Source organism: Musca domestica, unplaced genomic scaffold, assembly GCF_030504385.1.
Source record: "Musca domestica strain aabys unplaced genomic scaffold, Musca_domestica.polishedcontigs.V.1.1 47, whole genome shotgun sequence".
In the NCBI taxonomy this organism is placed as follows: domain Eukaryota; kingdom Metazoa; phylum Arthropoda; class Insecta; order Diptera; family Muscidae; genus Musca; species Musca domestica.
The window spans coordinates 3,354,395-3,378,950 of NW_026712338.1; the positions used below are offsets into that span (position 1 = coordinate 3,354,395).

At 33.7% G+C, this 24,556-nt stretch overlaps 1 protein-coding gene across 2 annotated transcripts in view; it reads left to right on the forward strand.

Annotated features, from left to right (window-relative positions):
- LOC131804623 (putative uncharacterized protein DDB_G0277255) overlaps nucleotides 1-17,052 on the forward strand; it is a 59,287-nt gene extending 42,235 nt beyond the window's left edge. For both annotated transcript variants that reach the window (XM_059127675.1, XM_059127676.1), the window contains 4 exons: nucleotides 10,045-10,227; nucleotides 10,300-10,382; nucleotides 14,925-15,034; nucleotides 15,115-17,052. In XM_059127675.1, the coding sequence (XP_058983658.1) occupies nucleotides 10,045-10,227; nucleotides 10,300-10,382; nucleotides 14,925-15,034; nucleotides 15,115-15,339 (601 nt within the window). In that variant the 3' untranslated portion in view covers nucleotides 15,340-17,052. The remainder of the gene's footprint in view (nucleotides 1-10,044; nucleotides 10,228-10,299; nucleotides 10,383-14,924; nucleotides 15,035-15,114) is intronic.
- Nucleotides 17,053-24,556: the final 7,504 nt, after the last annotated feature.

Below are 24,556 nucleotides of genomic sequence, written 5' to 3' on the forward strand. Positions count from 1 at the left end.
TCGAATTCGATTAGTTTTCGAACAGTACATCTAGGGTTTCGTAATCAGATATGTACACATAATAAATTGCTTTGAGAGTGCCACCATTGAAAAAGTCGATACGTTTTAATGTTTTAATGGACTAATGACGTCTCACACTTAAAAGTTGATAAGTCGGAAAATATTTTTTCGTTGCACATCTTGCATAGAGATTGAGTGACATCCATGCCAATTATCGGTGCAAGACCAACTTTATTTGGCGTGTAATATTATCCCAATCGTTCTTTAAATATTTTAATGGAGTCAAGAAAATTATCGCCCAAACAAAGAGTTTTCAAGATAACAACATGAAATATTGACACATTTGTAGGGTTCCTGTACCTTTTCAATAGCTAAATTGGTAAAAGAGAGGAGAACCCAAATTATTTGTTGTACCGGAACGGTGTCCATATAAGAACTTGTAAAAATAGCACTGCAAATGCCAAATAACTGAAAAAATATGTTTTCTTGAAGGCGTTTTTTTCGTATCACTTTTATGGAATATATCGGATGTGTGGAATACTCTAAAATTTAGTTTTACAGTAGTAATCAAAAATATTCGAAGTTAAGATTTGGTAGTCTCATGAGTCACTTTTAGCACTACTACACCTTATTTGAATGTAATTCGAAACATTTTACCTGTAATACGTAACATTTCATTTGTAATTCGAGAATTACATTTGTAATTCGAAACATTTCAATTTTAATTCCATTTAAAATTTGAAAATGCCAATATGAAGCCAATGCAAGAAAATGTTTCGAATGAATTAATTCGAATTCTAAATTAAATAATTCAAAACGAAAATGGAATGTTATAATGAATAAACAACCGGAATTCTCAAATTACAATTGACCTCTCATGAATTATAAATGAAATTTCGAACTACAATTGAAATACTACAAATTACAAACGGTCTTTTTGAGTTTCAAAAATATTTGAATTACATTTGAAAAAGGTGTAGTAATGACAATTGCATACCCTCTGCGCATTACCAGTACCAGCCATAAATACTGACAACTAAACTGAAAAACAATGAGATATTCCTATAAATACACCAGCCAATAGGACTAAATGTTATGTTACCTAGTATTGAATAACGGCAGAATATGCAGTTGGTGCCTAAATGTACATAACAAACCCATTATTTGGTAATAATATTTTCACTGGAATGTTGGGAAATAAAGTGAATCTGTTTGAATGTCATTCAGGGTAAAATCCAATATTGCATTTTCTTAAGCAGGGCGTGTTTTCATTCAAACATATTTTCCATTGCCAAACGAAATTAAAAACAGAAATGAAATCAAACTACTTGCCCATAAAGAAATAATAATTGAAAAAAAAAAAAAAAAAAAAAAAACATTTTTTACAATCCCATTTTAGAGGTCAATCCCATTATTCCACATGCTGGTCGTGACCATGAGCAGCTAGATGGCCTACAGAGTGATGATATATATATGCAGCCAATTAATTTTATTTGCGATGCTGTTGAGTAAAGCCTAGCAAATTTTATTTGAAATTTTCTGTTGTTGTCGGTCTGTGATTTGTGGCGTTGGGGGATGCGAAAATATTTGGATTGGGGTCGCTGGAAAAGTCAGTCGTTCCATAACATTGACAACAATGATCTTAAACATTTTTGTTGTTAACCCCACGATTTAACTTCCGCAAAAATGTCGGTACTTTTTTTTATTGTTTTTTTTTTTGTTTTATGTGCGATTATGTCAATTTCCCACACTGTTGTTTGCTGGCTTAATGTTGTCATCGCTTTTCTTCCTCATTGTTGGGTTGGTGGTGGCGTTGTTGCCACCGCCTTATTTCTTTTATTCCATTGAGAGCACGCGAGCACGTTCTGCTCCACTCCGTAAATCTCCTTTTTTTGTTCGTTTCATAATGGCATGCCATGCAACAATCGTTTCGTTGGGGGTTTACTTCGGTTCAGTTGGATGAAAGACGGATGGTATCTTTCCTGGTGTATAACAATTTTGGCCCAGTTGGTTTACTTTTACTTTGTTGGCTGTTGGGTGGCAAGTTGCTGCTGTAATTGTTGTTGTTGTTGGCGGTGGTGGTGGTGAGTGGTGTCAGTGAGAGAGGTCATTTCACAATGAGGAATAACGTAACACCGACTCTTGAAGTACGAAATACAAGCTTAAATGAGAGAGTATGCGCGCGTATGTTTGATGGTGGTTTGCTATGAACAGCTAAAGGGAAAATGTGCCATTCCAAAATTTGAAATTTGAACGGAAAATTGTACTGGGCTGTGGGGGCTTTTGTGTGCGGAAAACGTCTGATGCGGAGGCTACGAAAGAGGAAAACATCATTTTTCGCATCATTTTCATTTGTGAGATGTGTGTTTGTTGTTCTTCCCTCTCGTTGATATTTTCATACCTATATTTTGTTGACTTTTTGTTGCTGCAGGCAATGCCTTATATATTCCATTTGTTTGTTGTTTGGTTACACTTCCCTACATTTCATTCTGTGTGTGTGTGTGTGTTTTTTTTTTTTTGTTTGACTGTTGTTCGTGCCAATTCGGATATTCGTGTTGGCATTTTCACTTGTCATTTTACGGCGGTCGGTGGAGGATGCCGCTGTTGCTCATCTGAAACAAAAAAAAACTAGTTCATTGTATGAATTGAAAATAGCGCTTTCAATTTCTTTCTCCAAGACACAGACCTGCATACTGTTTGCAACTAATAAACTGTGGATCGAAACAAACCCAATCCAATTCGAGCCATCTTAAGTGAGGCGTGATAATAATAAACCTTTTTTCACAGCCGTCTCCACCCCGCAATAGTACCACCATCAACCGGGCCACACTTGTTCGTTCAGTGTGCATGTTCAAGTGTCTGTTTTTTGGCGTATCAATGAATGATGACCCACAGGCCAGGCTAGAAGTGTGACATTTCGAATTGTTCGGTATTTACATGCCTTTTATTTTTTTATCTAAATCCACTTGCTTCACTTATTCCACCCGGTTTGCCTTAGGTTTCACTGACACTGACGAAACAATCAACCTACACCAATATATCGAGTAATGCCGGTGCGCTATCACTTCTGTGTGTGTGTGTGTGTGCGTGTATGAGTTTCGGAGGGCGGACGGCACAAGAAATTGTTTAAGAAAAATCTTGAGAATTTTCACAACACTTTTGTTATTGTTGTTGTTGTGAAAATGTGACACATCGAAAAAGTATATCATGGCCTGCCATTAACTTAACACACATTTGGCCATTTCAGATGCACATATGGCCGCATAAATGGTTTTTGGCTGATTTAAGACTAGAATTTAAAATCAAGAAAAATTAATAGAAATATATTGGTAACAAGTTGTAAGTTCGGCTTTTTAGAGAATTTATATTTTTCTGATAAAGATTTGTTTGTATTTGTTGTTCAGGTTTTCAGACGTTAATAACTTGTGTAAAAAAAAAACTTAATTTTCTTATGTTCAACAGTTTTTTTCGGAAAAGTTTAAATCGCTCCTTTTAATTGAATAATTAGATACATTTTCAAAATTGCTAATGGATAAATGGGAAGTTAACGAAACTATGGTCGTTCTTGTTCTAAGTTTGACATTAATATTATCACGGGCTAAGTTTGGCCTATATCGGGCAAACGATTCGTTTTACATGAGATATATCTAAGATACCGAAGAATATTCCATTTTCACTCTAACTGCAATATAGACAAAATATTGAGATGGAGTTATGGAAAATCGGAAATTACTTTGCCACATTAAAGGAGGTATTATCATTCAAAATCTTGTCATTTTGTAGGTGATGACGGGAATAGGTGGTATCCGGCTCTATTTAATCTCCAGTAATTGAAATTAATAACTATTAAAACATGACATGTTTTTTTACTATAACATGTTTGTTATGCTAATATTATTTTCACCACACCGTTTGATACATCCGCACATCAAATACAAACTAAATCCAGATTTTCTTCAAATAACGCCAATCAGAATTAAATAATATGTGAAAGATGTTATATTTTGGTTCTCTCATGTGCAAAATATAGAATAATATCCCTCTGATCCTTCTGGTTCCTGTCCGACAAAAGGTTCGAAGTCAAGTGGATGCGATAATATTACTCAGCGGTGAGGTCACCGGTGTTTACCACCTCAAAATCATAAACATTTTAATACATCACAAATCTTACAAAATGAATTAGGTGTAGGGAATGTATCGGTCAAAGTTGTAGAATGCGGTAAATCTAATGAGAAGTTCATAGCAATGTCGAAAATCGTGATTATGAGAAATAATGTCGGTTTGTAGTGAATTGGCCTCATTTTCCTTGTTCTTCTTCAATATATACCCGAATTAATCATTATTGTTAGAAAAGTATTTAAAAACTCAACTGTACCTCTGCATAGTGACATACAATAGGAAAATTCTGGATGCCTCTGCATTGAATTACTATTTAATTGAAATTTGTTCATTAGAACAATGCAATTTCTCCTCCGACACCCCAAGCACTATTCCCACTCATTAGCGTACCCTCTTTTGCAGTTTCGATCCATTTGATGACCGACCACTCGGTTTTATTCGTGGTTGTGCAACAAACTGGGGATTTTTTGTTTAGCATTCAACTCAGAAGCCAATGACGACGACGGCGACGATGGACGATCGTGATTTCTGCTGTTGTACGCTCCGGTGCCCACAAACAATTGTCTAAAACTATTTGCGATATTTCAAAGTGTTGAACATGTGAATTTATGACTATTTTGCATTCCGATTAGATTAAAATACGTGTTTGAGGGTTGTACAATAAACAACTTGGTTTGTTTAATTTTTTTTTTGGTTTTTTTGTTTTGTTATGCTTTCATAATATTATTTAGGCACTGACAGCAGGGGGGCAAATAAATTTTATTAAATTATTTGTTAGGTGTAGAAGCTTTGTGTAATAGAAAAATAATAATGTTTATTCTACTTTGGTCGTTTTTTGAGGCGGGGGCTACCTCGCCCCCCATATGGCAATCTCCAATATTTGGCATCAGTATGACTAAACGAAAAATGGTAATATCATGCATATAGCAAGATGGGATGAATAAATGTTATGTTCACTCAATATACAGAGTGGCCCAAAATGTTCCATGGGGTTTTAAAATAAACTGAAAAATTAGACGTTGTCGATGATCTGCAGGTTTAAAAATATCCACCCTTTGTGCATATAACTGTAAATCGTTTTTAAATGCACCATGTAGACGTACGGGACATTAGAAGCTTAGCAAAAAGTTTTCTGACAGCAAATGTTCCTGGAGGTAACTGCAACCGTTCAATATTTTCCCCAGCGCATCTTAAATATGGTCATCCCATTTCAGGCAAATCAGTTACATGCCTTAAATAATAAATCTCTAAATAAAAATATATACACTATTCTGGTTCATTTTTAAGTTGTATATTTCTAAATTATTTATTCTCCCACGGAAAAGATATTTTTGAATAATATATTTTGAATAATATATTCTAGGCTCGGTAGTAGTTTTTTAATGGTAAATGTGAAATATATAAAAAATGGAAAAAAGTAGACATTTCGGAAAGGCTCGGGAAAGTTGCATTATGTAAACAAACCCTTTACTTTTTTAAATACAGGGTGAGATGAAACAAGTTAAAAAGCAGTAAGTTCGGCCGGCCCAACCTTGGATACTCTCCACCATTTGGAACGAATTTGGAAATTTTCAAAAAATAAAACCTTTAAAAAAATTTTGTTTAAATATTAAAAATACCGAATATAGCCATTATATTGGGGTCTATACGACGTGGACCTACATAGGCATTGTTTGTCGTAAACCATTACCATATTCAAATTCGAAACTTGAAATAAACGGTGAATAATGTAGCTAAAATCATCAAAATATTGTATATGGAGGTACCTTTAAATCGGAGCTGTCGAAGACCTGGACCAGCATAGACAATTTTCTGTCACAGGCTATAGCATCCATTACGAACGTCAAATACGACATCTCAAACAATTTCGGTGGGTATTGTACCTAAACTCGTCAAAATACCGAATTTAGGAAGGTACTGATATATGGGGCCTACACGAGGACCTGAACCAGTATAGACAATTTTCTGTCAAAGACTGTAGTTCCCATTACGAACTCTAAATACCTAACTTGAAACAATTCCGGTGAATAATGTCGCAAAAATCATCAAAATACCTAGTATCGGGAAGTACCCTTATATGGGGGCTATACGAAGACGTGGACCTGCACAGACAATTTTCTGTCTTAGGCTGTAGTATCCATTACGAACTTCAAATACTAAGTTTGAAACAATTCCGGAAAACAATGTTGCTAAAATCATCAATATACCGAATATAGGGAGGTACCGTTATATGGGGGCCGTATGAGAACGTGGACCTACATGGCCCATTTACGAACTTAACCTGCCTACTGGCAAAATTAACATGTGTGCAAAATTTTAGCGTCCTATCTCAATTTGTTCGTGATTACAACAGACAGACGGACAGACAGACAGACATGGCTAATCGTCTTAGAATTTTACGCTGATCAAGAATATATATACTTTGTTGGGTCTAAGATCATTATTTCGATGAGTTACAAACGGAATGACAAAATGAATATACCCCCCATAGTGTGGTGGAGGGTATGAAAACTGCAACCAACTTCAGACTGCTGTCATTTTTAAGCTACTCGTCCGATAGCTGTTTAAATTGTTCCAGTGACAGCTCATTATATTGTTTACGAGCGTACAAAAGCATTTTGGTGAGAATTTTCCGTGGTACTGGTAGCGTAGCCCGACGTGAAGGAAGTGGACGGAAGAAAACAGCAACATCAGCAGAAATGGTTCGAAAAATAAAGAAGCGACTTGATCGAAATCTGCGAAATGCAGATCCACGTCTTTGTATATTCCCCATATAACGGTTTTCATTTAAGTGGTAGTTTTCGGATTTTTTTTTTTTTGACATTTTTCAAGTTCCTTTCAAATGATAGAGGGTATTAAAGCTGCTTTTTTACATGTTTATTTCTTTATTTATCATTTTGAAAATAAAATCCTTATGAAAACTCAAATGAAAATTTTTATGACAATGTTTTTTTCTTCTTTGATATCCAAAATCGCATTCATAAATTGTCATTATGTCTGCCCACGTTCACATCGGCTTGGATACAATTATTTTCACTTTCGTTTATTTTTTTTCAACCAAACAAAAAGAAAAAGTGTCGTCTCGTTGCTTTATTTATGTTTATCGACAGACAGAAGAGTACATTTTGTTTGTTTTGTTACTTTTTTCTCAAAATTCGTTCAACTTGACCCACTTTTGCTTTTGCCAAATCAGGTACTTTCAAGGTTGCTCGGGCATCTCATGATGCGAAGCAGAGAACAGGTCAAACTATACTCAAACTAGGTGGCTGGAGTGGATTGAATTGAATGCAATTGCTGGTTATGTGGTCCAATATCATTTTGGACATATCAGTGGCCAAAAGATAGGCGTATGAACATGGATGCAGATAAAACAACATTTATGTTTGCCTGCTGCCGACACACATACATAGGTACTTGGCGAAACTACATTATGGGTAGGGATCTTAGCGGCAAAAAAATATATATCAAAATAAAAAAATCAAATCAATTAATATATCATATCACCTCTTAATATGCAGCGTTCAATAAAAGTTCACCTATATTGACTTCAAGAATGCTACCTCCACTGAAAAGAAAATGTCCCATGTTGAACCTTGTGTACATGAGCAGATTGTGAATGTTATAAATGATAAAGCTGACTAAATTCTTTGGCTTGGAAACTTTGCCTTACAAAAAAATAAAGAACAAAAACGAACTTTACAGTCGGTCTTGAAGACAAATGTTTAATCTCAACCAAATACAAACTAAGAAATTTCTCCTCAGAAAATATTACCCTACAATGGACATAATATTAAAAAATTTGTTCATTTGTGTTAGAAGTACGGGAAATAGTGTAGAATAATTTCTAAATCGACATGAGTCCTTCCAAAATCTACCTCTAAGTGAAAAATTTGCACACATTATTTCTTATATTTCTTTTCCGAATCTGTGGTTGATTTGTTTATTAGCTGGAATTAGTTGATATCCTTAAATGACCAAAGCAAGTGCAAACATTTTATATTTCTATGCTGTAAAATTTTACCACCAACTTTTTTTTGCTAATTTGTCCAGTAAAATTGTTAAATACGTCATTTGAACGGTTGCCATTCCCACTGGTAAGAAAATGTATAATTCAGGTCTTCATATAACCCAAATATAATACCTCACGATATTATACAGGGTGAGATGAAAAAAACTGCAACCAACTTTAGACTGCTGCCAATTCTAAGCCACTCGTCCGACAGCTGTTTAAATTATCCCAGTGGCAGCTCATTATATCGTTTACAAGCGTACAAAAGCATTTTGGTGTGGATTTTTCAGAAAAAAAGTTATTCGTGATGGAATTCAAGCGTGATAGTGTGATTTCTTTATATTTGGCTGAAAAACCACAAGTGGGTATCGTCAGAGCACTCCAGCATTTACATGTGAATAAATCTTTTGTGTCACGCACCATGCTAGTTACTGGTACCGTCGCCCAACGTCAAGGAAGTGGACGGAAGAAAACAGCAACATCAGCAGAAATGGTTCGAAAAGTAAAGAAGCGATTTGATCGAAATCCGCTTCGCAGTGGCTTGTGAGCTGAACATATCGCAATATTCCGTTCGGCAAATATTGAAAAATGAGCTCGGGGTAAAGCCATTGAAATTCCAAAAAGTGCAAGAACTTACACCGCAACAGAAAGAAAATAGACTCAAAAGAGTCAAACAGTTGCTTCGCTTGGCCGAAAGTGGTGAACCGCCGAATTTGGGTTTCTCCGATGAGAAAACATTCGTTGTCCACCGACCGTGGCATCAGAATAAATGCCGAATATTATCGCGAAAATATTCTGGAGGGAGTATAAAGCTTTGGGCACGCAAACATTGTGGCCACAGACCTTGGACATTCCAACAGGACGCCCAAGAATGGTTACAGAATGAGGTTCCTCGCTTTATTTACAGCGCACAATGGCCACCAAAATCTCTGGATACCAACCCGTTGAACTATTGTGTCTGAAGTATTTTGAAAAGCAAGGTTGACACTAAAAAATACCAAAGTTTCGATCACCTCAAGCAAGCGCTTCGCCGGGATTGGGCCAAAATACCGCAGTGCAATTATGGCCGTTTGAAGGCCATAATTCGTGCCAAAGATGACCAATTTCGAACAAATCTAAGCTTATTCTAAAATTTGATGCTATTTCCGAGTTTTTTGCTTTTATTCAATAACATTTAAAACATGTAAAAATTATGGCGTTTGGCTTTTTTTATATCACCCTGTATATTTTGTTGATTTTAGCCATTTTAAAGACTTCAGCGTCTATAGACACGTTTTTAGTAGCGTTAATTGTCAACTGGTATATGTTATCTACATTTCCGCCTGGCGAAACATTGTTTTTTTATTTGTTAAGAGTGCCCATTCTCGCGCCCTATCTAGCTTTATTTAAACCAGCACCAGGAAGTAAGTTTAAACCAGCACCAGACCCACAGGATTAGATAGACTCGAAAGTCCCGAAAAGGATTTCTTCCAAAGAGACGCGATCTTATCAAATTGTATAATACACCCTGTAGTCGTAAGGCTAAGTGGATGGGAGTATTTTGTTTACAATTGTTTAGTTGTGAACATATTAGACACTTTGGTAGTGGTTGTGACAATATCAACTATTAAAACTATTTTTTACAGACTACCGCTAATACGTTTTTATTCTATTTTAAACCTTTGAACACACATTAATAGTTTTAAAAATATAAAGTTGACACACGTCGCGTATGTATGCATACGGTGCATGTTAGTTAATGTCGTCCTGTTGATACAAGTCCTGAATAAAAGCTCGTGCTATTTTTAGAAAACCTTCCATGTAATGTTTTCGTGTATACATACAAAATAAAAAAAATGTTCTAGGTATTCTGTTTTTTTGTTCTCACTATTGTGCCACCACTAATTAATAACTTGTTTCACTTGTTCTCATTCCAGGTCGGAACGTTCTATCGTGCGAGTGTCAATTTATCAAAGTAGTAAACCACAACAAATTTGCCCTCCCGATTATTTTTCGAAATTCGAAGATAATTTAGATAATTCTTTAAGTAACTATAATTGTAATTTAGACGACATAATGACGACAGCATCGCCAATTCCCGGTTATGACAGACAGCAGAGGTATGTTTCACAGTTTTGTTTGCCTTTAGAAATTGTGAATTTAATGAGTATTCTTGTATATTTTGTTCACAGTACTGATTCTGGCTGGGATAATCCATTTCGCCCTGGTGGCGATTTATCCAGAGAGGCTGATGAAATTGTTAAAATGATTAGTGGTAAGTATAAATTTAAATTTTTGGTCGCACAGAAAATTTGTTGGTGCTTTCCTAGTTGTTTTTTTTTTTCATTTCGTTTGGTTAACATTGCTTAAATCTTAATACACAAAACTATGAAGATCAAGACCATAGATGGACGTCGGCGAGTCCAATTTAATTCTCGGCAATTCAAGTTGGTTTCGCAGTGTCAATGTAGTATTTTTTTGAACAAATAATTTACTCAATATCTGGTAACAATTAATATCAATGGAATGCAATTTTTGATTCATATTTAACCCAAAAACCCAAAAATGCGTTATTTTTTAAACATCCACTTAAGATCACTAGATTTCTTTTTATTATCTTTGAGACAGGTCTAGGCAATATGTTTCTTTACCAATTGCCAGTATTGTTTTGCAAATTAATATCCGAGCCTTTTCAATCCTTAGTCGTCTCGACCGCACCTTTTTTACATTATGTAATTTACCATTCCCCAAAGATAATTCTATAATTTGATGCCTGCGGAATAAAATACAAACATTTATTAGTTGACACAATACACGACACATCTTTCTATTTTAATATAGACGTCCATGTTACAAACATTTAAGCAAATTTCTTTAAGTTTTCTTAAAGCTTGTTGGCTGATGTCACTATGCGTTGCCTTTACAAGACATGACATTGATTTACAATAGGTTCAAAATACACGTAGAACTGATTAATATAGTTTATGCAGTATCACAGTGGGTCACCTTTACAATAAAAAAGCCTTTGATTTGCTTAATATTTTGCAAAGGTTTAGGGTTTGGTTAGATGACAGAAATAATACGAAAAACAAAACAGCCCTCACAAACACATATGCGTTTATGTATATTGTATCTGTGGTGTCAATTAATAAAAAGAATGTAGACTGGAGTGCCCATTGTTGAAGAGAACTTATTACCTTATACACATTTCTTGATTGGAATTTAATGGGTTTCTACTCATCTTATCCATTAAAAGACAAGCCCATAGTTTTAGCTATTCATTTTACATTGATTAGGAGCCGAACATACAAAAATCATTTGAGAATATTATTGTTATTAGCCTAAAAGCACAATTCTTAGGTTTAAGCTTGTTAAACATATAGAAATAATTGAAACTGAACCCTTATTATTAAGATTATTCTTGCTTTTTTGTAGGATAATCTTAAGAAAATATCTTTATTTTAATTTTAATTAATTAATTGTATTTCTTTGGTCATTTCCATTGTCTTCCCTGATGCAACTCCTTGTGTTACCGTGCCCTTTTTTATTCTTAAATATGTCACTTTATTCGTAAGCTCAATATCAATATCAAATAAATTCTGCATTTTGTTTATGCGTTCAGTCTGAAATTAAATTGAAGTCATACACATCACAAACTGCCCTAATAAATAATTCTTACCAGAAGAATTATATTGGAAATATGTCCTAATTCGCCTCACATTGGCTTTGGAGTGGAATATTTATCCTCCGTCCAACATTATGGTATATGATTTGTATGTAACAATCGGAAGAAACCACTCGAAACTCATGGCGATTTTTAATTACTCAAGTCCGCTTTCTGAATCCTTGCATCGTCGCCAATGGAAATTGGCATATTAGATTTTCCATAGACTAAATTTGTCTACAAATAAACAAATAGTAATCTTAATTATTAATGCACAGTGTGCAACATAAATTGTACAAATTAAAAGCTATAGTGTTCATAATCCTTCCGCGGGCCCAACATTATCCAAATCTTGCACCAATACAACAAAATGTACCTAAGTAGTTAGTATTTTGGACATAAATCGTTAAATTGCTGTGATTTAAAGAACTAAAAAATAGGAGTATTCGATTAGTCAAAGACAGATTTTTATGCCCTTCGCCATAATATGGAGGGTATATTGACTTTGTAATTCCGTTTTTAACTCCTCGAAATAGTCATCATTGACCTTAAAAAGTTTATATACAGTGGTGGCCATGAGGTTAGCACACTAGATACTTGCTATTTTTAAACGCAAATATTTGTATATATCTTAAATTTTTTATGATATATTTTATATGTGTGTTACTTGTCCTTCTAAGATCACGTCCCATCATGTCCAGCATTATCCCTTTATATATATTTTGCGTTTTTCTATCCAGAATAGCATAACCTCAAAAAAACACTGGACATTATTTTAGCACAAAACAAAAAAGTTTATTCATATTAAAAATGTATCAAAACAAAAACACTTATTTTACTAAAAACTTAGTACTTAGTTGAATATCCTTTATTTTTGATCACAGCTGCTAGTCTCCTTGACATACTCTCTACAAGGGCCATACAGCGATCCACTGAAATACCATTCCAAGCCTTTTCTACTTCCTTCCATAAATCGGCCAAATTTTTAGGTTTTTCCCTCACTACATGCTGCTCCACATCATTCCAAAGGTTCTCAATAGGATTGAGATCCGGAGATTGTGCTGGCCATTTTAACACGTCGATATTGTTCGATTCCAAGCAACACCTCACTAAGCGTGAGGTGTGTTTTGGATCATTATCTTGCATAAATCGCCACCTAAGTGGCATGTTGTCATTGTAGTTAGAAGTAAATTCTGGTATACATACTGGTCCATACGAGTATCAATTTTTTTTATAGGACCAACACCATACCCAGAAAATGCTGCCCACACCATCACATTACCCCCACCGTGTTTTATTGTTTTACTTGTGTACTTTGGATTATGTTGCATATTCGGAGGACGCCATACATACCTTTTACCATCCGATCCGAATTTACAAAATTTAGATTCATCACTCCAAAGTACATTTTTCCAAAAAATTAACGGTTTTTTCAAATGCTCACGAGCAAAGGACAACCGAGCTTGTATGTTCTTCTTTGAAACATGTGGCTTATGCTGAGATATGCATCCACGTAAATTTTTTTCATTAAGTCTTCGTCTTATCGTTCTGCTGGACACGTTGATACCATATTTTCCTGAAATTTCTCTCTGGATTACGGTGGAACTCTTAAAAGGATCTTCGACAGACGCTCTGTATATTATAGAGTCCTCTTTACGTGAAGTTTTTCTGGGCCGAGGAGCCTGTCTAACATTTTGAGATGTTTTATACTTCTGAATATGTCTTAGTGCATTATAAACCGTCTTTCTGGAACACTCCAAAGTATTAGCAATCTCACTTATACTTGTTCCTCTCGAGTTCATTTGTTGAATTATCTTTCGTTGTTCCTCTGTACACCACTTTTTTTTAGCCATATCTAAATAATGTTCATTAAGTCAGTTTGTCTTCCTCATTGATTAAATATTACCTAAACTAACCAATTAATATTTATACCTTCAAAAAAATGTAATTATACTTATATGTGCTAAAATTGTGTCCAGCTTAATTTACACATTACTGCAATAAATTGTAAATTTGAAAGAGAATAGCGATAGAATGCAAAAAAAAGTAACGGGACTTACTGATCACACCATAAACAACACTAATTACCAAAAACTTTAGTTTATAATAGCAATGAAGTGATATAATTTGCTTTAGAAAACAGAAAGTATGAAGTGTGCTAACCTCATGGCCACCACTGTATATCAGCATCAGTCTGTCTGCTGTAATCAAGATACCTTTTTAACCGATTTTAGATAGGAGGTTAAAATCAATTCTGTCAGTAAAGGGAACATATCGGTCCATGTTTTCGTATAACTTTCAACGTAACGGTGTCTCCTGATATTACACCTTCGAAAGGATTCGTTTCAAATTCGGCATTTATAGTTCGTAATGGGTCCTATCTCCGCCTGCTTAAACATTGTGTACATATGACCACTTTTTCCTGCAGTTCCAGGTTTTTTTTTTAATTTGGTATCTGAAACAATATATAGAAAGACGAGCAGAAAATTGACTGTGGATTCTCTATACACAAAAATAGGCTTCATATTAACGTTCTGTTCAGTGGATCGGGTCCGAATATTTCGAATATACCTCTTTACCTCTTGTTGAAGCGACCGACTAAACGTAACGTTTTCTTACTTCTTACTTGTACATTCGTCTTTAATTCGTGAACATATTTCTTTGTATTATAAGATGCATTGATACAGATTAAAGAACGAAACTAATCTGTAAAATTTTACAATAATCCGGGATTTATAGTTTTCGAATACACGACAATAAAAATAGAAGTCCACAATTCAGAAGTAAAATATTTCTCTAAAATCCAACATTAAACGTACACATAATTCAAGCGTTAAAGCTTGGCTGGTTAAGAGTTTAAACCGATTAAAAAAAAAAACAAACAGTTTAGCCGATCTAAGACCTCTCATTAATATGACATTCGTAATTTTATCAGTATTAGATATAATTGTCAATTATTTTTTGAGACATGTACATTTTAGATTAGATAATGAGCTTTTTTACTTAGAAGAATATATAGAACGAGTAATGAAATTTAAGTGGGTTTTGTCGTAAAATTTGCATTTCCAACTATTTTATATTTTTGTACAAAATTGGTCAAAAAACGTGTGCACCCTTTGTCTTACTTACAACACATACATTGTTTATTTGCAGGAGGTAAACCTATAACACCCACAGAAGATCATGCGATAGGTAATGGCAAGTCACAGAGTAATGGTACTAGCAATGGAACAGTAGTTACCGAAGATATAACAAAATCCAATGTAAGTATCAGTGGTCAATATCATTTTGTAAATAGAAAAACCAAATAACTAATGTTTACACTATCCATTCTCGATTATAGGTATCGCAAAATCAGTCCGCACAAAATGGTACAAATGGTTCTCATAGGGTGCAGCCAGCTGCAACAACAGCAACTGGAGGGGGAGCAGCAAAGCCATCGGAAAATAATGGCGTTACATCTCTAGCTCAAGTCTCAAAGCAAGTGGTACCTGGACCTACGTCGGCTAGTCATGTTGTCATAGATGAAAAGAAAAACAAGAAAAAGGGCTGTTGTATTATCCAATGAACCAATGCAACACTTCGCAGACAAAACTTTACAATGCTGTTGATAGTGATGGGGATGAAAAAGCGACCGGATGATATGCATGAGTTTGACATCGTTGAAGTCGACAAAGATGCATCTCTTAGCATGCCTATTTGTTTATGTATAGAAAACAAAACTTTATTATATTATATTCCTAATATATTTTTTACTAAGCATATTTATTATTTATATATTATATATACTATATTTTGCGAGAACGTCAACGGCGATAGCCAATTCAATGAGAATGACAACAATGTGTAACCGATGTAGTAGTGTAAAGAAACAAAACAGCCAATCAATCAGTAACATCAGCAAACTAGTACGGAGTCATGCTGAAACCCAAGTCGATTTGAACCGATGCTGAATTATATACACATAAGCTAATGATGACAGACCGACAGACGGACAGACAGATACGTACGTTCCAGACATGCATCAATGTGCGTATTAACGAGCAAGTGCTTTGTACGAATCGATTAAAATGAATGTTTTCAATGATATTTTTTGTTAGCCACCCCCTTTGCAAATTTCCAAAACAATGACTTTATCACTCCTGTTGTGTAATTTTTTTATATATAGACAACTTAAAATAGGAATGGATCGGTCTCTATGTACACACATACGAAATAACACTGTGTTAGTAGTTTTTTTTTCTATTGTTTTATAAATATATACTCGTATTTATATTAAAATATTTTTAAAGAATACTTTCCTTTATTTCACGTCTCGTCTTTCAACTGTTTGTTCGTTCATTCCTCTGGACGTCCATAAAAAACAGCAGTAGCAAAATATTCAAGAAAAATCGCATTTAAAAGCCAACAGTAACAGACAGTAACAAAGGCCTGCACTCAAAATACGTATGAGTATATGTGCTTCTAACACTTATAAGCAACCCGAAATCGGATATATCCGCCAACACAACATGATTGCATGTACTTGACTAAGCGCATAGAGGCAAGCAGGATATTAACTCCTTGAGTCAGTGATCATTTCCACACCCAAAACAAGCCACCAACAATCAAAATATCGACAGCAAACATACAAAAAATCGGCTGTATATGAATATAAGTATGTATGCAAAAAGAACATACATGTTAGTAGAAACATAATGTATTGCGTAGAAGCAATACATCGAGTGCGTATATTCATATTCGAAATATTGCATATTAAACAACAAAACATATAGTACATTTATATAACCACCATTACCACAGCCACCATCACCACTATCACCATCACCATCTGCCCAGCATGTGGCACAGGCCCACATGACACGCTGCATTTATTTCGCTGCCCAGCCAAGCCTACTCACCTAACTCCAGTCTCGTTATGGACTCAACCCATACAGGTTGCATCCTTTTTGAGACTGGACTTAGAGGCAGAACCGGATTGAATTGAGTTAGAAAATGGAAACCAAACGAACACATATGTATGAGCTGCTACAACAACAACAACAACTATCACCACCCAACCATACATATTTATACACAAACTGTATGTATGTTTATGACGAGCACAAGCAGACAAGCCAGCAAAAAAGCTACAGCATATTATAAACCAAGAGAAATGTAACAAAACAAAAAATCCAATATTTAATATTGTAAATTTCAAAATTTATGTTAAGTTATGTATGAAAAATCTTGAATAATAAAAAGAAAACAGAACTCATAAAACTACTAGATAAAACACAAATCACATTACACATGTTTAGTTATTCTATGCGACGCGATGTTCAGGGTTTACAATTTTTAAAGTTTCCGCATCGTTGGAAAGGAAGATGAATCGCTGTAAATTGGATTTTCAACTCCGCAATATCATAATCATGGTACAATGAAGAGAAGGTAGGCCAACTTTGAAAAAATTGCAAGTATAGAGGTCTACCTGTTTGGCTTGTACTGTCAGAATCAGTATCAAAACAATAAAAAATCAAACAACTTGTAGCATTTATTTTGAATAAATAATTGGAAAACGCGACAACTGAATGAAAGGTCGACACTTCTTTTCAAAATCATGTACTATATATCTCTAAAGGATTATTTCGCTAAAAAAAACTCTAGATTTTGTCGATGCATACGTTGAAATAAACATTTTGAAAACACCCGAATTTGAATATTTTCTGAACAATTTTTTTGTTATTGAAAAGAAAACACATACATAAACAAATAAAGATGACAGATGGATGGATATGGTATCATAGCCCTACCTTGATATCATTGTACCATGAGCATAATGGTGATTTAGGAAGTCCGGGGCCCTTACGAAATCCCTTAACTTATGCATATCATATCAATATGATTACGAGTACTGGAATCATGTTTTCGTATTACAATACGAAAATGAATGCGAATGAAAAACGCAATTTCAAATGAGTTTTTATATTTTTGGTGTTGTTTAAATTACGTGAAAAAATTGAAAAATTCGAATGATGATTTTCTTTTACTTTAGGCATTCAAAAATAGTTCCTGAATATTCCAAGCAAAGGATAAAAAATATTTCAAACCAGTTCGCAAATATTTGCACACAATTTACCTACATGAGTATGTATCTTTTTCCATAGAAAAAATGAACATGGTGAAAAAATCTATCTATAATGACGACCATGTAACGGCGATAAAAATATCGGGTGTTTTCAAATTATTCATTTCAAACCAGATCACTTCCAAATAATCTATTGAGTTTGAGGCAGCATTAAACAATTACAATTTATCTTTAATTGGTCGGTTCTTTGCCTGATTTTGATTTTCGATAAAAAGGTTCGTGTAGCAACCGTTTCCAGAATTCACTTCTGTGGAGTTCCATCAATCTACGAGTGAGCCTCTGCCTGTCATTGTTTTTTACATCTATGACGCGTTGCTAAATTTATTTTATTTTATTTGTGTATTTTTCTAATACACATTGAAAGAGAGGATCAAATATTGAAGTAGTAGCATCTGTACTAATAGTTATTAAGAGCTTTGGGATTGTTAGGGCAAATAAGTATGGGCAAGGGGCTCATGAGGTACAAATCAGAATTTGTTCACAAGACAATGTAAATAACACAATATTACTGTGTACAATAACTCAATAATTGTTTATAGTTTGAACAAATTATTACAAAACGTTTCTCGATACCAAAGTGAGAGTGAATTGGCAATGCAATTTACATTACTAAGTTAAACGAAGTTCAAAAATCCTTTTTCGCTCTCAACATTGTGTGTGGAGAATCAAGTGATTCGTTCATAGTTAAGTGTCGAACGAGGAATAGAGAACGAATCATGTACCATGTGAACTTCATATTACTGAGAGTTTAAAAATTCTTACTGAGAAAATTGACTCAGTAAAAAATTATAGAGTTGTTAAACAGACTTATTATGTTACGCGGTTTCTGAAAGAAAAATGCAGTAAAAATATTTAAAATGCGTATTAAATATTTTAATTTTGCTATCATATTATGATTTTATTAATTACCAGGGGACAAATTATCGCATTCGATATTGAAAACACTTCGGTCGAAATGTAATTGAATATGTACAAATTAACTCGATTTAATTAAAAAATTCGCCAGAAAGGAAATGTGAAATTGGACCTGGGCTTTTTGTGATTACAAATAAAATTCAAGTCTGAGCCATATTTGGCGTATACGATAGTCCATAATTTGTACAAGATTTTGTTTGTAAACCGCGCTATTGCTCTGAGTTTTTAAATTCTTATTGGGAATTGTTTTCAGTAAAAGCTTGACACGTTGGTCAGCTGTTTTAAAACGAAGTGAACAATTTTAAACGTACAAATATCCTTCTCCATTATACTTTACCAATAAACATGTTTAACAAGTCACTGGGTAGTTTTTACTTGGAAAGTTATCGTAATATGTTGGTTGTTTAATGACGTTTACAATATTTTATGACATTTAAAATAGTTAACTAAAAGTTTTTTTTTTTTTTTGCATGGACGCTAAACATACACATTATCCTTTTGTTAAAATTCTTGAATGGAATTTTGCACATACAACCAAATTAGGCCTGAAAATAAGTATGCCAAATTTGATTGAAATCGGTTCAGATATAGCTATAGCTCCCATATATATTGTTCATCCGATTTCAACTAATCGATCTGATGAGTTCATAATGAGTAAAAAATAATGTAATCATAAAATTGCGAAGATTTGTCTACGTTCAGGCATATTCTCCATGTTACGGTGACCTCCGATTTAAAGAAATTTTAAGATTTTAGGTACATTTTTAATTGAAATGCACTGAAATTTGACATCTGGTGTTCTTAATGGATACCTGATGTCTATACAAAATAATGTTAATATGGGTCCACAGCTCCCGTTTAATATAGCCCCCGTAGAACCCTGCCCTCGATTTTTCTTCTTTGAAGGGGTTTGTTTTCAATCCATTTTGCTGAAATTTAACATTCTTGTTTGGGATAGGGTAACAACTTAATGTGCCAAAAATATAATATTGTCAACATTGAATGTGTTTTTGGTATAACCCCCATACTCCCGATTTAACGGATTTTTAAGATTCTGGCAAATATTTTCAACAGATTTTGATGTAATTTTACCTTTTGGATTCTGAATACATTATATACCTCCCATCATAAAAATTGTCAGAAATTGTCTTTGGTATACCTCCCATATAAAGGTGAAATTTTGAAACACTAGTAGGATCAACAGACGCCGATATATCCAGCTGAAACCTTTTTTCGTAATCTAAACACTTTTTAGTATTATTTAAAAACGTTTCAGAGTACCTAGGAATATCCTGGGTAATATAACTTAACGTCTTTTAACAGTATACTGCGAAAACGGGGGAACTCTAAGAGATTATTTCTACTGCAGTCAGAAGTGAAAAAAGGAATATGTGTTTAAGTATAAAATATCGATAGAACTATTAACCATAACATTTAAACTATTAATGGTAGACAAAACTCTAAAATTTAGTGTAATTTAAAACAATTCAACATTCTCTGCGTGGGTTGCCAAATGCGTTTAAATGCTGGTACGCACGATAACTCTCGAAGGAAGTATCCGATTTGATCCAAACTTGGTACATCGTAATATTATTTTCAAATTTAGATCGGGTTCGGAGATGGGATAAAGATAATCCGTTTTCGCTCCAACTTTGCGAATCCTAATATCAGTGCTGAGTCATTGGCGAAAATGGACAATATCGGTCCACGCCATCAAATACCTCCCACAAAGCGTCAAAATTTTGGATAATTATAACTCTTATAAAATGTGATGTAAGTGTCCGATTGTCTACAAATTATGCACATCACAATATTTTTATTAACCCAAGTCTGGTGTGAAGATGAAAGTCGGTAATTCTATACAACTTGCTATTTCTAAATATTTCTCTTAACCAGAAATCTGATATGAATATGTAATTTATGATTTTGCATAAAATTGGATATAAATGCTCTTCCTTCAAATATTGCACATAATAATATTTTCATCTGTATTAGAAAAAGTATGAATATGGATGACTCAGGACCGGAGTCATCAACTTGCTATTTCTAAATATTTCTCTTAACCAGAAATCTGATATGAATATGTAATTTATGATTTTGCATAAAATTGGATATAAATCTGTATTAGAAAAAGTATGAATATGGATGACTCCGGTCCTGTATATTTGTTACCTCACGCATATTTCCACATTTTCCAAAAATTTGCACATATCTTATGTAAAGTATAGGAAGTAGTCGATATAGTCCAAATCTGGCACGTTGTAATATTTTTATCAGTCTTAGGTCAGATACGAATTGGTCAATATTGGCCAACTGCTTCATAACCTCCTCCATAAAGCGTGAAAAGTTAGAATAATCATAACTCAAGGCTGGGGTATAAATCTGTCGGCAAAACCGACTGATACTATTTTACTTATTACTTTTTTCAGATAAATTGTTAGAGGTACTACGACAAATTGCAGATCTATGGATGGTCATTGCTACTAAAATCAGACACAAGGAGATGAGGAAGTGAAGAAATGCTTTCCACGGATGTCTTTCGTTTCTAACATTCATATGCTGGCGTACACAACAACAAATAATTAAAATATAATTAAATATATAATTTTTTTAAAAATCAAGTAAGCATAACAAAACTTATTAAACGGGATTAAAGCAAGCAATGCATTTTGCTGTCATTTTTACCCAAAACTCCTCTTTAACAAACCCTTGTAAAATTTACTTTTAAAGAATTAAATGAAAAGCAATAAAATTGGAAATAAGAAATATGAGTAAAATGTGTATTTTTTGTGTGCTAATCAAGAAAAAATATCGGTTTTCCGAACAACGAGGAAGAAAAGGTTGTGTGGTGCAAAATTTTAAATATTGATGTTAAATCGATTCGGTTCGACTCCCGTCTATGTCAAAGACATTTCGACGAGTTATGCATTGGTCCAAAAAAAAAATAACCAAATATGCAAGACCTAGTAAGCAAGGTACAATGATATCAAGGTAGGGCTATGATACCATATGATTTTAATTTTTTTATTTTCTTGGCTTAATATGTCAACTTTTTTTTTGTTTATGTATGTGTTTTCTTTTCAATAACAAAAAGTTTGTTCAGAAAATATTCAAATTCGTGTGTTTTCAAAATGTTTATTTCAACGTATGCATCGACAAAATCTAGAGTTTTTGTAGCGAAATATCCGTTTAGAGATATATAGTACATGATTTTGAAAAGAAGTGTTGACTTTCCATTCAGTTATCGCGTTTTTCAATTATTTACTCAAAATAAATGCAACAAGTTGTTTGATTTTTTATTGTTTTGATACTAATTCTGACATTACAAGCCAAACAGGTAGACCTCTATACTTGCAATTTTTTCAAAGTTGACCTACCTTCTCTTCATTGTACCATGCTAGTAAGTAAATCTTTCTATTTATTCACATCAAAATAAAAAATATTTATTAGTTTGTTTATTTGTGCCTCAACACTGAATCCATTTCTCCAGAAACGGCAGTTACCGAGGCTGAACGTATATTTCGGATTAAAGCAATGCAATTGATTTTGATGCAGAAATACAGACCCATTTTTAGAATAAAAAAATTTAACTAGTGAGGTGACATTTTTTATGACGTGGTGGTAAATTTTACGCCTCTTAATTTTACAAATTTTTTTTGTTTTACTAGCAAGTGCCCACTACTTCGTCAGCAAAAATTCCACTTGAAGGTTTAAGATTCATTTCATGGCAGAAGAATACAGGTAAATGCATCAACGCTCGGGAGCATTGATAAGTAGATTTTTATATGTCATTCGGAGGCTATTATAATTCGCATTTTCAACAATTTTTACAAATTTAAATAATTTTTCATTCAACATTTTCAATTCCAAAATTGGTTTGTCAGTTCATTGTCCCAGCAGATGTGTCGACGCGTCTACCTATATTCTTCTACCATAATTCATTCCCTAAGTTAGTGTACTAAAATGTCCTAATAGTACGCTAAATACACAATTTGTTCTGTTTAACAGAAATGAAAAATGGGAACAAAATATTTACCTTTCACACAAAAAAAATTTTCACAAGCTGTAATTTAAAATTTTATAGAGGAGGATGGACCCACTTCCAAATTTTCTGTCCAAAACAATTTCAACGTCTCTATATGTAAACCCTAGAAACCAACAGTGGTGACCTCAATATCAAATTTCAAAATTTCATCTCTATCCATAATGTCAATACCAAAATTTATCGTAATATAAAATTACACGGTCTCAGCAGTGACCCTTCACTCAATACCAAATTGAATTCAATTATGTACTTTTCGAACAACTAACAACAGTTTTATAAATATCACATTTAACAATTTAATCACTATCCCATCAACTAATACCAAAATTTGTACTACTTAGAATGGCTCAATAAGAAAGGTTGCTTATCTTCGAGGAAACAAGGAAAATGCAACTCTGTACTGGAGTCTTATAGTCTTAAAAATATTTTTAAATATTGGATTTGTTATACTATATTGGGGAAATCCACAAAATATGAATGAAATATTGGGTTTTCTCCACAAAATTGAATCCAAGATGGAGGGACAATATTGTTTCATTCCAAAATAATACATATAATAATAAAGTGGAAAATATGCATTAATTTCAAAACTATAAATACACATATACAAACTGTGTGTCAGAATATGGGCACCAAAATAAAAAAATTGTATTTAGGGGGTAGCATGGTACAATAAGGCGGTAGCTCATTTTTATAATCAGTTAAACAGCGTGACAAAATGAATGGTACTCCTAGATCTTCTTTCAAAAATATGATCTAAACAGTTCTATCTTTCAATACCATGCCAATACTGGTGAATTGCTTTAAATAAATACATACACAAAATTGGCAGAAGACAGGCACACTTAGAAAAAACTGTAATCAGCTGGTAGCTCTACCTTACCTTTTTATTGTACCATGGGGGGAAGCTTTGTTCTATCTTCAGTAATTGTGCCATGCTACTTAGTATTTTTCGTATATTCGTGTGGTATACACATTTCCAATATCAAATTTAAGCATTCCGGTCCAATTCCTTTACCCAATACCAAATTTAGTACCATTTAGTATTTTTCGTAAGAGTAAAGTACGGATTTCCAAACCACCGCCGAATCTCAAGCAAAGATAATATCAGTAATCTAAATGTCAAATTTGAGAATTTTATCTCTATCTCTTTTCGTACAATTATAGATACATTTCCTGATATTGGTCATTTGGTGCACAATTAACCCGAAATCGCTTGGATATATATATGGGAGCTATATCTAAATTTTACCCGATTCTTACAAATATTGTTTGGAAATTTTCATCTCAAGTGGAAATGCCCAAAGACACCACTATCAGAGACTGGACAAAATGCATTTTGAGCAAATGGTTTGTGTTTACAATACATAGATAAACAGCTCATGACAGAATGACAGAGGCATGCTAATATAAAAATCACAATTACAAAAACAAATGAGAAATAAAAGTTTGAAAAATCCAAAAATGTGGTTTCAAAATTCTATTGTATGACGTCATAACAACAGAGGTATTTTCACAGGGTTGCCATATTTTGACTCCGTCTTGGCCTGTAGGGTATAATGATACAGATTTTCTTCAAACTTGGTACTTTTTAACATTTCTTCCAACCAGAAATGTAGTGTGAATACATCTGTCCACTATTTCCGGTATCTTTCGCACAAACGATTAACATTTTTAATACTAATGACTTTTATAGTG